At 39.0% G+C, this 15,595-nt stretch overlaps 1 protein-coding gene across 1 annotated transcript; it reads left to right on the top strand.

Moving 5' to 3' along the window:
* The first annotated feature begins 1,865 nt into the window (after nucleotides 1–1,865).
* On the top strand, nucleotides 1,866–3,082 carry LOC106821889 (putative olfactory receptor 7A2). The gene has a single exon (XM_014826761.3). It carries the CDS (start codon nucleotides 1,866–1,868, stop codon nucleotides 2,811–2,813), a length of 948 nt encoding a protein of 315 aa, XP_014682247.3. The 3' UTR covers nucleotides 2,814–3,082.
* Nucleotides 3,083–15,595: the final 12,513 nt, after the last annotated feature.

Here is a 15,595-nt window from a genome sequence, read left to right as displayed (position 1 = left end):
TTTGTGCTGCTTTGTTAGTTATTCTGAGCATGAAGGGATTGAACTGGAGTTGGAATGCTGCCAGAACCAAGGAAGTTTTCTCTTCACCACAATTGCTAGGAACCAGCTGAGCTTATTTGATTTTTTTTTTCCCGCTTCATCTGTATCTTTCTTCTCTCAGTTTTTGAAGTGCTGTTTATGTTTTCTTAAATATGGGACCCAATGTTTATATGAATATGGAGTCCCATGTTTACATGTTCATGGGAGGCTTACAAGCTGGAATTTCAGTATACTTACGTGCTTTAGTGCAAAGATAATCTGATGTTGACATCTTCCCTTGTGTCATTTCTTTCCTAATTATTGTGGCTGGGGTGAGAAGTGCCTGGTAGTAGCATGGCCCCAGGAAGTCACAGAACAGTGTGTATGTGTGTGTGTGTGTGTGTGTGCTGGTTGTGCGTGTGTGCCTGTGTATTTTGCGGGACTAACACAGTTCTCGGGGCAGTAGTACCTAGCCCATGTACTCCAAAACATGACCCTTAAAATACAGATGCCAGAATGTTAACTAATAGATGGAAATAACAGGATCATTTCTACCCTCGGGATTTCTTGGAAACAAAATTAATAAAGAGCATTTGAATGTGGGGCTCTCTGTGTCTTGAAATTTCAGCTGACAGCTGAGCTTATGAGACCTCTTTTCCTCCTCATCCATTTTATTCTCTCTCTGTTTATTGAGTAGATTTTTTAATGTTTATATTAATGGATGGCAGAAAATTGTCACTCCAATATGGAGCCCAAGTTTATTTGGGCTTAAGAAGTGAAGTTTCTGGGAACCATGTCCATATTACACAGAAGAAGAGATCATTGATCTGGCCAACTTGGGTTGTGTTCATTCCTGGTATTTTCAGTATTCATGGACCTGAGAAAGACATGGGAATAACAAACACAACCCAGGAGGCCGTGGTGTGCCACAGGTGCGTGTGTCTGTGTCACCTGTGGAGTGTGCGAAGTCCTTAGAACAGGGGTAGCAGGACTCACATATTCTAAGGTGACTCTTACAATAGATGGGCCAGTATTCAATCCAGAGAAAGTACTAAGACAGGGATCTGTTTCAATTCAGAAGATTAAAAACGTTCAAGAGGTAGAGTGGATGAGGTTTCAGCTGTAGCAGAGAGGCCACCTCACTCCATAACACTTCTGCGACGATCTCTCATCACTTTCTCAGCCTCATGCACTTTGCAACATTAACTTCACTTTTTTTGACTTGAGCATTTGAAAGAAGCACCTTCCATGGGGCCCTTGCACTGACCATTCCCTCTGCCAGACACATACTTCCCCACGTAAACTTGCATCTCCCTCTTTGTCCTACTTGAGGTCTCTGTTCATGTGTTGCCTTGTTTTCAGGCCTTGACTAAACACACATGAAAAATAGAACACCCTCTTCGCTCTCTCCTTTACACCTGCTTTCCTTTTCCTCAGCCCACTGCACCATCTGAAATGTTACATAATTTTATCATTTCCCTACACTGCATGTTCATCTCCATCATTGAGTTGTAGGGACTTTTGTTTTCAGCATCTTATGTGCATGGGCAAGACAGTGCCTAAAACATGGTCAACACCCAATTTATATTCCCGAAATACATGAAGAATCTGTCATTAAAACTGTAGAATACATGACCCTTAAGAAAAAAAGTTGATTAGGGCAAAAATTCCATATCAGATGTAACATGAGGGATCCGCAAAGGGGGCCATATCCATAGAAATAATATTAACATTAATTTTTTTTACTACAAATGATAAATTGTAGCATTTCAAGTATGTTAGTAATGCGAGTTTGTGTGAAAATTAGTCGTTTTATTTCCTTCTTTCCTAGAAGTCACTTCCACCACATGGAACCAGGCAATAATACACAAATTTCAGGATTTCTTCTTCTGGGATTTTCAGAGAAACCAGAATGGCAGCTCCTCATATTTGGGCTTTTCCTCACTATGTACCTGATTACTGTGTGTGGAAATCTGCTCATCATCTTGGCTGTCAGTTCAGACTCCCTCCTCCACACACCCATGTACTTCTTTCTCTGCAACCTGTCCTTCGTAGATATCTGTTTCACCTCCACCACCATCCCGAAGATGCTGTGGAACATCCAGACACAAAGCAAAGTCATAACCTATGAGGGTTGCATCACACTGATTTATTTTTTCATACTCTTTGCAGTGTTGGACATCTTTCTCCTAACAGTGATGGCCTATGACCGGTTTGTGGCCATCTGCCACCCCCTGCACTACACAGTCATCATGAACCACCGGCTCTGTGGACTGATGATTCAGGGGTCCTGGATCATGTGTATCTTGAATTCCTTATTACAAAGCTTAACAGCATTGAGGCTTTCCTTCTGTACCAACTTGGAAATCCCCCACTTTTTTTGTGAACTTAATCAGATGGTCCAACTTGCCTGTTCTGACACCTTTCTTAACAACATGGTGATGTATTTTGCAGCCGTCCTGCTGGGTGGGGGTCCCTTTGCTGGTATCCTTTACTCTTACTCCAAGATAGTTTCCTGCATACGTGGAATCTCATCAGCTCAGGGGAAGTACAAAGCATTTTCCACCTGTGTGTCTCACCTCTCTGTTGTCTCCTTATTTTATTGTACAGTCCTAGGAGTGTACCTCAGCTCTGCTGCCACCCACAGCTCACACTCAAGTGCAATAGCCTCAGTGATGTACACTGTGGTCACACCCATGCTGAACCCCTTCATCTATAGTCTGAGGAACAAAGACATAAAGAAGGCTCTGAAATCATTCTTTGTGAAGGAAACTACAAAATTGTCCCAGCACTGAAAAAGTGCCCGTGATTGCAGAGGTCAAAACCTCAGAGACAGAAGATATGATCATTTGATAAGACGTTTGAAGTGATATTGTTCTTTCTATTTATTTCCTGGCATTTCTACTTCTTTCACTTCAACTTCTCTATTCAAGTAACTCCCTTTATTAAGCTTTCTGCTCTCTTTGATAACTAACATTTTTTCCCTTTGTTGTTTTCTTACTTTTCAAAATTTATTCCAGTCATGGATCAGAATATTTGTAAATACCCATTAGCTTCATAAACAGCATGGAACTTTTTTTAGAATAATTTTTCTCAAATGGCATATATCATAACAAATAATTTTTCTTTTGTTTTACTAAAAGAATTGCCATGAATTATATTACTTGTATGGGAAATAAAACTACACTTGCTGACCAAGGCAGTTTGTATAATTTTATAATAGAGGAAGTCTCAGAGCACAATTTTCACTTTATGCCAGGCATTCCTTTGTATGTCACTGTCTCAACTGCTCCTCCAGATAATGTAGAGTGTAGCACACTGTGGTGATGTGTAATTGGTTACTGGGTTTTATTCTTCTCATTAGGATCTTATGTTCTTTCAGCCTGGTGTCCACAAGGCCCACCCTAGTCACTGGCAAAATGATCATCAAGCACATTTCTCCCAGAGGACTTTTCATTGAAGGACAGGTTTCAATAAACAGAGTGATTCAATATGACCTTAGAATCACAGAGGACTTTCAATTTTATGAAGCAAAATTTACAATAACACCATGTATTCTGTGCAGAATATTTATTTTTCACTCTGTACATCTACTGATTGGAGTATGGAGGATTGGTAGCCATACCTAAATGGTTTTATATTTTTGAAGAAGGATTAATTGATGTTTTTCTACTTTTTATTGAATTAGCTTTTGTTTCTGCTTGCAAACTTCCAGTGTTATTTACAACACAAATGCTTTCATTGCCATAAAGAAAAAATGTTTTCCCCCTTCTAGGTATTGTCATCACTATGAAAGGGATGTTGAATGATCATTATCATTATCATCCATTATGCTCAGGATATCTATCTTTTATGATTAAAGAATGACCCAAAAGAGAGCATGACTTCCTGTCCAGCCATGTGAATCTGGGTCCCAGTTTTCCTGAACAAACATGCATGTCCTTTCAGTCTTTCCTGGTTACCTGGAAATGAACCCTTACTAGAGGTTTAAAATACAGTTGTCTAAAATAAAATGAAATAACAGAGTAACTGCAAATGCTTTGTATTCAAAGACAAGAAAAAATGCCAAGAATAATTAGGAGCAGATTATTATAATTGTCCTCTCTTCTGTTCAATTTGATTATTGAATCAGTTACCTGTTGCTTCATAACAAGCCATCCTGAAAGAAAATATTTAATATATTACCTTTATTACCAAAAGGGATTGCATGGTGGGGAGTTGTTCTGAGCTCTGCTGATCTCATCGTGGGTCTGCAAGCTGTGAGTCTCCACATTGTGTCTCTAAGGCTCATCCATGATATTGTGTGAGGCCATGTTGCTCTTCTCACTTGAATCAATATATGATCAGTTAACTCTGTTTCTATATATATCTATATATATATATTTTGAGTAAGATTAGCCCTGAGCTAATATCCCCCACAAATCCTCCTCTTGGTGAGGAAGACTGGCCCTGAGCTCACATCCATGCCCATCTTCCTCTACTTTATATGTGGGACACCTCCCACAGCTGGCTTGACAAGTGGTGCCATGTCCACACCCAGGATCCAAATCAGTGAACCCCAGGCCACTGAAGCAGTTTTACCCAAAAAAAGTGAATCAAGTGTAAATTGTTTAATTTACTTCTACTGTCCCTGTATCCATTGATGACACTATTTTTCCACCCAGGTAGAAGAGATGTCTCCTACCGCTGCTCAGTGTGAAGCAGCTGCTTGTGCCCCAGATCCTGTTCTGATCCTGGCACCTCTAGAATTTTCTCTTCATAAGTAATCTGTTGAAGAATAATTACATACTACAAAGTGCACATATTTTAAATGTATAACTTGATGAATTAAAAGAGGCATACAAAAATTATGGTACACACACTACATTTCCATTTGTGTAAAATTTAAGAAAGTTCACAATAAACTTTAATGACCTTTTAAGGTAGTTGTTAAAATTGGCTGAGACTTAGTCTTGCCCAAATCCCCACGCCTGGGGCAGCAACCCACAAACAGGGGGACCTCACAAACCTGGAGCTTCTCCCCAAGGAGTGAGGGACTCACACCCCAATGGAAGCACCTCAACTCTGAAGATCTGTATTTGCAAGACAAGGCTCCAAAACATGTGACTTTGAAAACAATCGGGGATTATGACCACGAGCCCAAATGTATACAGGAAATGGATAAACTGCTCTTAAGGCGTTTGTGCAAGTACTCACTTGCTTCAGTGTCCAAGGCAGAAGCAGCAGTTTGAAAAGTGCCCAGACCATATGTGAAGGGGAATAATTTGCCAACCTTAATGCATCCACCAGAGGGGGCGTGCTCTGTCAAGGTTCTTTCTGAGGAAAGAGGAACTGGTGGGTACCATTTTTGTGCTCTCCCTTTGCTTTGCTTAAATTGCCTCAATGATCTCCCATCTGCCTCGCTAAAGTGTCAGGCACCCCTCATCTTCCCCCTCTGCCTTGCTAAAACCACTGTGTGCCATCCCTGCCACCCCCACTGCCTAGCTAATGCCTGCAGGTGCAGTTCATGAGCTCTCCTTCTGCCACACTCCACAGTGCCAGTGTCTTGTGGAGGGGAGATTGTACATATACCTGGTGCCCATGCTTTTTATATTTTACATACAGAGCCCCAGTTTTTATGGTAGCAGCCTAAGGGACATGAATTGCAAAGCTGGCTCATGAGGCCAGGAGGGCTTGAGCTCTTGGGTCCCATGGATTGTAACCATCAGAGAGACAGTTCTTGGCTGGCAGCCACCCCAGGACACTTCACTGATGGCAGACTGAAACATAGCACTTATTTTTCCCGAAAAAGAGCCCTATTTACTTGTCCAGGAGCTTTGGCCTGACAAATTCTCTTCTGCCATATTCATAAAGGCAAGGGGAGGAGTTCCTAGGGAACAGAGGCCATTCATGCAGTCTTTGGGCTCTCCATCTGGACTGCTCCAGCCTTCTGCTATCTCCCAGAAAGGAGTTTATAACCTTGTCTGGTGCCCCATTTTTTTGCCGCTGCTGCCAGGGGACATCTCTATATCACCTGGCTCTGGAGTCCATCAGAGCTTATGTAGACTGGACCCTCAAGAATATAAAAAACAGAAAAAGTGTCATTAAACAGCAACTGTCCTCAGGGCACAGCAAGGAGTAAGAGGCCCAGAAGCTCAGTCTCTCTGTGAAAGAGGCTTACAGCTTATCACTGCAGCTGCTGCCTGAGAGGCAGGCTTCTACTCTAACACACATCTAAGGGCTCACCACAACCTACCCAGAGGTCTCAGAAGATGGGCCCTATCTAACACTCTCTCTACTGCATCTGGTCCACCAGTGTTTCTGGGAGGGGTTTCCTCGTGTCTGATGCCCCAGTACCTCTAGTACCTCAGCTTCTGTTGCTGCTCAATAAGGGACTCTCCTTGGTTGACCGGCTCTCAGACAGTGTCCACTGGAGGGGCCTTCTTTGAACTCTCTCTGTCTTACCACAGCTCACTGGTACCTCCCAGAAAGGAGTTTATACACGTGGTATCTGGAGTCCTAGTTTCCCCAACTGTTGAACAAAAGACACTTCCAGATCACCTAGCCTGGAAGCCGGCAAGGTTTATGATGGTGGTCCCACAGGACTCTATACACTTGCATATTTTAAAACCTGCTCTCTGAGGTCCTATTTCAATTGACCTGAAATTAGATGCTGATTGACATTCTGCCATTTGGAACACTGACAGCTCTCGGCACACCCACAACAAATGGAAGCTATGAAAAATAAAACAGGATGATTGGACATCATAAAGATTTGAGACAAAACCAAGAATTATGGCAAGGATGAAGAATAAGTTTCATCTTCCACATGAGGCCACTCTTTCAAGATGGAGAAAAGTAACTGTTTCACCTAATGCATAGAAAAGACACAAATAATCAAGCAAAATGGGGACAAAAAAGAATATGTTAAGAACAGAAAAACAAGTTAAAACCTCAGAAAAAAAGTTGATAAAACAGAGATAAGTAATTTACCTGATAAAGATATCAAAATAATGGTCCTAAAGGTGCTCATCAAACTCAGGAAGAAAAGATGAACACATTAAGAATTTCAACAAAGAGGTATAAAATATAAGAAAGTGCCAAACAGAATACACAGCACTGAAGAATACAATAACTGAACTGAAAAATACACTCCAGGAGTTCAACAGCTGAGTAGATGAAGCAGAAGAAAGGATCAGTGATCACAAGGACAGGACAGTGATACATACCCAAACAGAGCAGCAAAAAGAAAAAACAAAATTACAAAAAGTCACCATAACTTGAGACAACATCAAACAGAATAACATCCACATTACAGGGGTACCAGAAGGAGAAGAGGGAGAGAAAGGGACAAAAAATTTATATTTGAAGAAATAATGACTGAAAACTTTCCTAACCCAGGGATGGAAACAAACATCCAGATCCAGGAAGTTCTGAGAATTCCAAATAACATGAACCCAATGAGATCCACACTCAGATGCAGTATAATTAAAATGTCAAAAATTACAGATAAAGAGAAAATCGTAAAAGCAGCATGACAAAACCAACTTGTTACATGCAAGGGAACCAACACATGACTATCAGCAGATTTTTAAGCAAAACTTTTGCAGCCAGAAAGGAAAGGCACAATTTATTCAAAGTGCTGATAAAAAAAAAAAAAAAAAAACAACTGTTTCCACCAAGAATACTTTACCTGGGAAAGTTTTCATTTAGAATTGAGCAAGAAATAAATAATTTTCAGGACAAGCAGAAGCTAAAAGTGTTCATCACCACTAAACCAGCCTTACAAGCAATGTAAAAGGGACACCTTTAAGCTGAAAAAAGGCACTATTTAGCAACAACAAACCATATGAAATTATAAATCTCACTGTGAAGGTAAATATACACCAAAAGTAGTGAATTGATCACATATAAAGCTGGTATGAAGATAAAGACAAAAGGAGTAAAAATAACTATAACTAGAATAATAGGTTAAGGGATTCACGTAATAAAATGATGTTAAATGTGACATCAACAACATGAAACACGAGGAGAGAGCAAAAATGCAGTTTTATAATGTGCTCAAACTTGTTATTATCAATATAAAGTAGGCTGTTATAAATATAGGTTGTTTTATGTAAGCTTCATGGTGACAACAAAGCAAAAACCTATAGTAGATAAACAAAGATAATGGGAAAGGAATCTAAGCATAACAGTGAAGAAAGTCATCAAACCATAAAAGAAGAGACCAAGAGAAGAAGAAAGTAAGAGAGAGTAACTACTGAAACAGCCAGAAAATAATTTTTAAAACAGCAATAAACACATACTTGTCAATGATTACTTTGAATGCAAATGTACAAAATTATCCACTAAAGCAACACACAGTGGCTGAATGGATACAAAAACAAGACCCATCTATATGATGCCCACAAGAGACTCAATTCAGATGTAAGAATATACACACACTGAAAGTTAAAAGATGGAAAAAAGATGTTGTGGTCCAATTAAAACCAAAGGAAAGCTGAGGTAAGTCTGCTTAATTTCATACAAAATAGGTTTTAATACAAAGACTGCAGTAATATACAAAGAAGGCATTACATAATGATAAAGGGGTCAATGCAACAACAAGAGCTACCATTTATAAATACTTATATAGCCAACGTAAAAGCACCTAAATATAAAAAGCAAATATTAAAGGCAGAAGTTGACAGCAATACAATAATTGTACAGGACTTTAATACCCCATTTACATTAATGGATAAATCATCAAGACAAGAAGGAAAATTCAGCCTTAAATATCACATTAGGCCAGATGCACTTAATCAATATATATAGAACATTCCACCCAAAAGCAATGAAAATATCACATACCAAAATTTATGGTAGTCTGCAAAGCATTTCTAAAAGGGACGTTCACAGTGATACAGACATACCTCCAGACAGAAGAAAACTCTCAAATAAGCAATCTAACTTGACATTTCAGGGAAGTGGAAAAAGAAGAACAAACGAAGCCCAAACGTAGTAGAAGGAAGGAAATAAAGATCTGAGAGGGAAATAAATGAAATAGAGACAACAAAGATCAATATAACTAAAAGGTAGTTCTTTGAAAAGACAAGCACAGTTTATAAACCTTTAGCCAGGCTCCACAGCAACAAACAAAGACAGGACTTGGCCGAATGAAGTCTGAAATGAAAGAGGAGACATCACAACTGATACCACAGAAATGCAGTGTTGTGAGATACTACATGAATGATTATACACCAGGAATTGGACTACCTAGAAGAAATAGTTAAATTCCTAGAAACATACAGCATTCCAAGACTGCAGCATGAAGAAATAGAAACTCTCAATAAACCAATTACTAGTAAGAAGATTGATATGGTAATCAAAAACCAACAAAAATGTTAAAGACCACTTATTAAAAATAGAATTATACCAATCCTTCTCAAACTCTTCCAAGAACATGAAGAGGAGAGAATACATCCAAAGTCATTTTACAATTTCAACATTACCCCAATACCAAAACCAGGCAAGGATACCACAAGAAAAGAAAATTACCGGCCAATATCCATAATGAACATAGGTGCAAAAATCCTCAATGAACTATTAGCAAACCAAATTCTACAATACATTAAAGGGATCATGTATTATGATCAAAGTGGGAGTTGTTCCCAGGATGGAAGTGTGGTTTACCATTTGTAAATTGATCAACACGATACACCATATTAACTAAATGAAGGAGAAAAATCATATGATCATCCCAATAGATGCAAAAAAAAAAAAAAGGCACTTGACAAAATGCAGCTTCCATTTATAACAAAAACCCTCAACAAGCTGTGTATTGAGGGAATGCACCTCAACAGACAGGCTATAAATGACAAGCCCACAGCTAACATCCTACTCAACAGTGAAAAGCCTAAAGCTTTTCTGCTAAGATCAGGGACAAGGCAAGGATGCCCAATCTTGTCACTTTTGTTCAACACACTATTGGAATTCCTAGCTAGGGCATTTTGGCAAAAATATGGGAAGAAATAAAATGTACCCAAATTGGAAAGAAAGAAGTAAAATTGTCAATATTTGCAGATGGCATGATTTTATATAGAGAAAACTATACAGACTCCACCAAACCACCATTAGAACTAACAAAACAAATTCAATAAAGTTGCAAGATAAAAAATAAATATACAAAAATCTATCATGTTTCTACACACTAACAACAAACTCTCAGAATGAGAAATTTTAAAAAAAGATCACATTTACAATTTCATCAAAAAGAACAAAACTGTCTGTGGTCCCATGCATCACTTGCTCGTATTGTGTTCCTCCTTTGCTCTTTTTACTGAAAGAAATGACCTGTCACTTTAATATTCTTCACATGCAAGACCTTGCTTTAAACAAAAACCAAAGTGAAGTTTCTTCTGCATAGTTTGTGCTAATAAATCACCCTTCATATATATTTGCAACGTGCTTCACATCTCTGTTAGTCTTTATTTTTTACTTTGGTGTTTTGTGATTAGATTTATTTCTCAAAGTTGCATCCCCTTTAGCCACCATCTGGAGGCATTCTTCTTCACCATTTGACCATTATCTGTATCTTCAATAAGCATATTTTAATCTTTATATAAGAAGAAATTATAACTTTAGACACTGCTTCCTCTCTGCGTTTTTAAAAGGCTTTCTATTATATTCTTTTATTTCCAAGTCTTTTGCAATTTAATTATGAATTAGTGACCTATGTTGATACCATTCAAGTATTAATAGTTTATATGTAAATAAAATTAGTTTGAAATTTTCAATCTATTTTGTTTTCTACAGTTGTTTTAAAAGCTCTAAACTTAACATAATTTCATTCTTACTGTCATTCTTCCTTCCTTAAGTTCCTACTTTCTTTTAGAACTTTTCTTTCTGTACATACATCCGTACATATTTACATACTTTTAATTTAAATACATAAATAGGATCCTGTGCAGAAGATAAGTACTCTTAACATCTTAGGACAATCGTTTATTCCAGCTTGTCTCTCCCTTTCCTTCTTACCCAATGTTACCTTATGGACATCCCTCTAACCAACAACCATAATGATGATTCATTACTTTTATGGGCTCATAATATTTCATGATGTGGCTGTGCTATTTACACTTTTGATGTTCTTTCACATTGTTTATCACAACTGATACTATCCCAATCAACAAAAATATTTAGAAGTGGTTAAATTTAAACTGTGGTTCTAACCAGGAGGAATTTTGTCCCCCAGAGGACGTTGAGCAGTGTCCAGAGACATTTTAGGCTGTGACATTGGAGAGGTGTAGATGGAGGCAGGGACGTTCTAGACACCCTACAACACACAGGACAGACCCCACCACAGAGGATGATCTATCCCAGGATGCAAATCATACTGAGAGTAAGAAATTCTCAGCTAAATAATATCTGCATTTTTAATCTTTCTAGCTGAGATCTAAAACATTGCTTACTTCTCACGTCCTCTCCATAATGTAGATGGAATTTCCTGAGTTTATAGACAAAAAAAAAGAGGGCTAAAGTTTTATTTCCTGCCATGAGGGAAATAATCAAGAGGCGTGTGTGCATGTGTGTATGCAGAAGCTGAACTATTGAGTCCATTTGAAGACAATGTCAGACCTGAGGTGTGTGGGAGGCTTCTTGGTGAAGAAGCCCTCAAAATATCTACTTCTGACCCTATACTGGACCAAACATTGATACTTACAGTCAACCACAGACCAAAACGTGTAGTATTAGGATCAATGGGGAACTAGTTACAAATGTAGAAAGTCTGGCCTCACGTTAGATATGCTGAATCAAAATCTGCATCTGAACAAGATCCCAGTGATCCACATACCCATTAATGTTGGAGAAATTCTTGTCTAGAATAGTGTTCACAGTCTTCTCACTGTTGGCATTTATGCTTGAGAATTTCTTTGTGGTGGGGATATCCTGTGCGTTATAGAATGTTGAACAGCATCCCTGGCCTCAACCCTTTAGGTGGCAGTAGTACTTCCCCAGTTATAGCAAGCAATAATGCCTCCAGACAATGACAAGTGTCCTTGCTGGGATGATCACCCCTGGTAGAGAACCACTGACGTAGACCATGAGAATGGAAATAATTTGGAATTCCAAGAAATCTCATCCCTTCCTCAGTCGTAACTTGGGGAAAATTATTTTACCCTTCTGAGCTCTGTTTCTGCAAAAGTAGACAAATTTATGATTGTACTGACCACAGAGAATGGACATTAGTATAACTTAAATGAGCAAACTCACGCCAGAATGTAAGCTCTGTCCATGGTGCATAAAAAGATCTAAACATATCTTATAATTAAGCAATATTTTTTCAGATAAAGGATTAAAAGACAGCTTTAATTTGTGTTAAGAGCATGAAACTCATGATTGATTTGTCAAAAGTATCATGAAGCCAAAGGTTATAATACCCATGGTTTCATATCAAAGAAACACACCTCCCTCCCTTGTTGAAGAGGGGAAGAGAAATTTTGGGGAGATATCAGGAATTGTTCCCCGCCACAAGTCAATATTTGGAGACCCAAGGGATCTAGTCAAAACAGATTCATCAATCTCAGATTTGGAAAAAACAGTAACTCAAGATTGGGATAAGATGCAAGGAGGTTTAGACCTCCAGAAGACAGGGAAATTCCTGGAGAAGTTGTAATTAAAACTAGATATACCTTGACTTCTAATCCGGTCTCTTGAGCACAGAGTCAGCAGGAATAATTTTCTTTGTGTCCATATCAGTGTCCCACAGAAAATGATGTGCTCAGAGACGGGAGCAACATTGGAAACAGTGCCTAGTGAGCAGATGGAGAGAGCTGTAAACATCTCCTCTGCTGCAGACCATCAGCGTGTGCAACAGTGAGCTGAAACAACATGGTTGCTGCTTTTGGAGACCTAGGTCTTGCTGGGGAACTGATGTTTCACTCCTTCCTGCTGTCCTCTCTGGGAACAGAGCTTCAGTCTCCATCATCAACCATCCAGAAAGGAATTCAGACTTCCACATGGACCCCTTCCTCTCCGAGATTCCATCCAGGTGAGTCTGAGAGCTCAGGAGGTACCTCATGAAAGGTTCAGAGACAGTGGGAGAGGAGAGCTTTTATCTCAGGTTACCTGAGAGCCAAAGCAGCCTTGCCCAGAACTGAGAGATTGTCATGTTTGTTTGTTAGGTAGACTGACTAATTTACAATTAATTTATTTAGTATAATAAAAAGAGAAGTGTCTTTTGGACTCAGAAATATAAAGATTATTGTTATAATTAAGTGATGGGAAAGGACATCTGGGCGGATGAGAACGAAAAAGAAATGGGAGCTGTAAAGTGGTTCCAGTAAAATTAAAACCTATCTGAGGAGCTTTACACAGAAGAGGAGCTGTAAAATAGAGTGTTAGGTTTTAAGGCCTGTGCAGTGAACCGACTGCAGTTTTTAAAAATGTTTGAGACGGAATGCATTTGAGCATGTTCTGTATTTACTAGGAATCCCAGATCAAGAAGGTAGATGTTACTTTGCAACAGCAGTCTTGGCATGCATTTCACAGTATTGTCTGGCATGTTGGGTATTCACATAAAAAATTATATTTAGTATGCAAAAAGAATTATGCTAATGAGCTTTAAAGTATTTCATTACCTACACCTGGAGGAGCAATGGAAACATCTGAGAGGTAAAAGGAAAAATTTGGCTTCAGCTCATCACCAGTGATAATCATTCACTAACCAACATTTGTTAACTATGCCAAGCATGTTACATGTATTGACTAAATCTGCTGACCATCTCCAGGCAAAGGACACTGCCATCCCCACTAGCAGAGTGCGAACGTTAACACTCAGAATGGTCTGATTGGTCTCCTTGACAAACAGCTAGTATGTGGTAGATCCAAGTTCAGAACTCCATTTTCCATTTCCAACGTTTTGCATTTAATATTATTTAGAAAGTCATTTACCATTTCATCTTTTAAAATTCCCCATTATTGAAGCAGCCCTGATGCCCTAGTGGTTAAAGTTTGGCATTCACTGCTGCCACGGCCCGGGTTTGCTTCCAGGTTGCAGAACCACCCATCTGTTGGGTGCCATGCTGTGGTGGTAGCCCACATAGAAGACCAAGAATGACTTACTAATAGGATATACAACCACACACTGGGGCTTTGCGGTGGAGAATACATGAGGAAGATTGGCAACAGATATGAATCTATCCTTGCGGAAAAAAAAATCCTCTACTATTTAATGTTGTATTTTTTTGTTATAAAAGGAGAGTTTACTCCCTTTCCTATTTTTTCGAGTGGGATGTTCAATCAGTAAGTGTCTTAACATTTTAAGACACCATTCCTTTCTTCTGAGAATTATTTGATTTTTCTGCTGTATTGTTTGTTCTGGTCAACAAAGGGATATAAGTGTGCTGGAATGCTGCCAGAACCAGGAAAGCTTTCTCCACATCACAGTCTCGCAGGGTCACCTGGGCATTTTAGATCTTCTTTTTCCAATCATGTCTATTTCTTTCCTCTCTATGGTTGTGAAGTGCTTTTCATCCTTTCTTAGATACAGAAAACAAAATGGCCATGTGACTATGGAGCCTCATGCTTACATGTTCATGGGAGGATTTATAACTGGAATTTGGGTACTATTTTTACATTCTCTAAGGTAAAGACAATCTACTGTTGACAGCTTCCTTGCTTCATTTATTTCCTACCTATTGTGGTTGGCGAGAGAAGAGCCTGGTAGTAACATGTCCCCTGGAGGTCATAGTGCACTGTGTGCATTTTTGTTGTGTGTATGCCTGTATATTTTACGAGGCATGAGCAGTTCTCAGTGGAGTGGCACCTAGCCCATGTATTCCAAAGTGTGACCCTGAAAATACAGATGCAAGAATGTCAGCCAACAGAGCAAAATGAGGGGATAATTTCCACTCAGAGAATTCCTCAGGAACAAAATTAAGAAGTGCAGGGAACAATGTGAATAAGTCACTTCTTGCATCTTGCTGTTCCAGCTGTGCTGGGGGACTGCCTCATTTCCCAGCATCCTCTGACACCATCCCCCATCGTCCACCCTCCTGTTCCTTCCCCTCACCATTCTGGCTTCATCTGAGTCTTGAAGATCTGAGAGAAGCATCTTCCTTAGGGTCTCTCCTCTGGCTCTATCCACTGCAGGGCACACACTTCCCCAGACAACCTTGTCCCCCATTTGTCTTCCTCATATGCAGATTTTCCTGAATTCTCAGTAACAAATAACACCTCAATTGACTCTTTTTAATACCTACTTTTTTTCTTCATAGCATCTGTAACCATGTGACATGATATATGATGTTTATTTGCTTATATTCTGTCACAATCATCATGTTTTTGGGTTTTTGTTTCTCAGCATCCTATATTTTGCCTACAAGACAGTCAGTACTCAATGTGTATTCCTCAAGGCATGAAACAATATGTGCTGAAAATTGTGTAATACTTGACCTCTTGGGGAAAAATCTGAGTGGGACAGGAATTTATAGTCAGACATGTCAGGGGAGATCCCTTAAATGATATGAGGTCTATACAAAGAATATGTATTGATTTCTTGACTGCAATATATAACTAGCATTTTTCACTATTACTAATGCCCATTTGTGTGAAAATT

Source organism: Equus asinus, chromosome 3, assembly GCF_041296235.1.
Source record: "Equus asinus isolate D_3611 breed Donkey chromosome 3, EquAss-T2T_v2, whole genome shotgun sequence".
NCBI lineage: Eukaryota > Metazoa > Chordata > Mammalia > Perissodactyla > Equidae > Equus > Equus asinus.
Note: the sequence above shows the minus strand (reverse complement) of the source record. Positions and strands in the feature narration are given on the sequence as shown.

Excerpts from the sequence above, each read along its gene's own strand:
- LOC106821889 (XM_014826761.3), top strand. The coding sequence starts at position 1,866 with ATGGAACCAGGCAATAATACACAAATTTCAGGATTTCTTCTTCTGGGA.